This window comes from Pecten maximus, chromosome 1 (genome assembly GCF_902652985.1).
Source record: "Pecten maximus chromosome 1, xPecMax1.1, whole genome shotgun sequence".
NCBI classification, from domain to species: domain Eukaryota; kingdom Metazoa; phylum Mollusca; class Bivalvia; order Pectinida; family Pectinidae; genus Pecten; species Pecten maximus.
In genome coordinates, this window is record NC_047015.1 from 4,012,613 (window position 1) to 4,015,122 (window position 2,510).

Here is a 2,510-nt window from a genome sequence, read left to right on the forward strand (position 1 = left end):
GAGGCGAAAGCGCCGACTTTAATCCTACAGTGACTAATCTCATCTTGACGGGTAAAGCAAGAGTAGGGGCCCTTAGGTTAAAATCTAAAAATCACAACCCGTGTTTTCATAGTTCAATTTTTCTCCTTTCTAGTGTAAACAGTAGCGCGTGCGCACGTGACCTGAAGCATTGAGACGTCAGTGCTGATTGGTTGGTCGGGCTGTACTACCGCCCATTATTCAGGTGGCTCATTGTCATGTCAATAGCGAGTGAATAGAGTGTCGCGTGGCCGGGTTTTGACTGACAGAGGGTATAAAAACGATACCCAGGTCACATAGTCACACTAACCACCAATACAGATACAACACAGCTACTACACTACTTGCCGGTCACTCGTCAACTTGCTCTTGACCAATTCACTTCTGTTATGACCATGTCATCTCAGACAACTTTCCTCCTGCTCGCGTCTACTGCTAGTAACAGTAGCTATGGAAGTCCAGCAGACTCATCTTTTTCATCTATGTCATCACCAGATAACGGGGAGGTAGATGATCAGTGCGTTGAAATGGAAAGGAACTCCAAAGAAAACCTTGTCAATGCATCCTCGTCAAAACGAAAGTTGAAAGACAGTGAATCCGTTTCTTCTACTCCTAAAAAGAAACGCTATAATAAGCCGAGACAGCGAGAAAGGAGTCCATCCCTGGTCGCTAAACTTAGAAAAACCCGCCGCTCCAAAGCTAACGACAGAGAAAGGAGCAGAATGCATGGATTAAATGACGCTCTGGAAGTATTACGGGAGGTGTTACCAGCTTCTGATGGTGAAAACAAACTGACAAAGATTGAGACACTGAGAATGGCCTATAACTATATATGGGTACTATCTCAGACCCTGGAGGGTGTCGCTAAACTACCGGAAAACGGACTTGCCAAAGATGTAAATAGTGCTATTCATGTGAAAAGAGAGTTAGACTTTAATACTAGTGCTTGTTCCGCGGACAGTGGTCAACTTTCTCCTGTTCCATCCCGGATTCTGTCTCCAGTTGTAGAACCAGACTCCCAGGTGATGGCGCCCTCTCGTCAGTCACCTCACTACGATCATCATAACCCAGCATCCCTCCAGCACCAGCAGTCTACCGCTGCTTTCCATCATTTCAGAATCGCGCCATCAGTATCTACTCCTGGGGTCCAATTCCAGCCTCTCCTCCCAGCCTCTGAACCCATGTCGCCATACATGTCCAGTTCCTCGCCCGTGTCCCATGTTACTTCTCCACATTCCCGGACGGACGTACACCCAAACTTTGTGATAGGACAGACACATCATTCAGACTGGAGTAGTGTGTATTCCGGATTTTCAGCCATGAAGGAGTGTGGCATGTTGAGGTCGGGTCTACACAGTCCCACGGAACACTCGGATACCTCCGAAGGATACTCGTTTGAAATGTTTTGAAGTGAACTTTGATGTGAACAAGCTATGTGATATCGATATATTGTGAGAACTTTAGACAAGGAGACTGTGTCCAGTGATTAGTTGTGATAATATTTACATTCTGCTGGTAAAAAGACAATCCCCAACGTGCCTGATTTATCGAACCAGTATTGTTGTCTAGTTTTTTCTATGCAGAACTTGTGAAATATATTTTGATAAGGTTAGTATTTCGTATGTTAATGTTTGTTATGGCAGCAAAGTGTCCTTTTTACTCGAAAATGTGAATCTTAGCTCGTCGAGAGTATTCCATTGGCCTAGTAACTATGGAGAGAAGGCCTTCATTCGTTAGTGGATAATTCGGTTAGTTATGTGGAAATTGTAATTATTTATTAATGTGACATTTATTCAATTAATCAGTGTTACCGGTATTTACCTGCCACCTCATTATTCTGTCAGAAAAACATTTCATGAAATTAGTTTTTTACGAAGATTATATTTTGTACGTATTTAAGCACATTCCAATGCCATTTAAAATCCTCTACAACGATAGATAATTACTGACGTCTTTTACACGTGGGGCCGAGAAACCCTTTGTATATTTATATATGATTTATATGTGAAACAAAATAAATTATTTGTCTATTTATTACCAAATTAATTTGTTATAGTCCTCTTTACCCTGCCACTGTCTCCATGAGTATGGTTTTTATTTACAGCAGTTTATCTAGTCCCATTATGGCATTGTTTTTATTTACAGCAGTTTATCTAGTCCCATAAAGAGCGAGACTAAGAACATGGACATATTTTAAACGGATACTTTATGACTCTTTATTTACCAAAGACTGCTTCCGTGCGTCCGAAATTTATTGCGGATAAAAATTGATAGTGACTGTTAACTATAAAGAATAAAAAAGACAACAAAAACAAATCCGTATTTACGTTAATGTATAGGACACTTTATAAGTGAATTTTGAATGGAAAGCGCCTTCAATAAAGTTGGATTTATAATTATTTTGATGAGTTTCATTTTGAAGATTTTTAATTATAATTGAACGAAATAAATTGATGAGGATAATAACGAGTGATACTGTCCGTTTAAAAGAC

At 40.4% G+C, this 2,510-nt stretch overlaps 1 protein-coding gene across 1 annotated transcript; it reads left to right on the forward strand.

Moving 5' to 3' along the window:
- The first annotated feature begins 259 nt into the window (after nucleotides 1-259).
- LOC117322740 (neurogenic differentiation factor 4-like) lies at nucleotides 260-2,084 on the forward strand. Its single transcript, XM_033877682.1, has one exon. It carries the CDS (start codon nucleotides 408-410, stop codon nucleotides 1,425-1,427), a length of 1,020 nt encoding a protein of 339 aa, XP_033733573.1. The 5' UTR covers nucleotides 260-407; the 3' UTR covers nucleotides 1,428-2,084.
- Nucleotides 2,085-2,510: the final 426 nt, after the last annotated feature.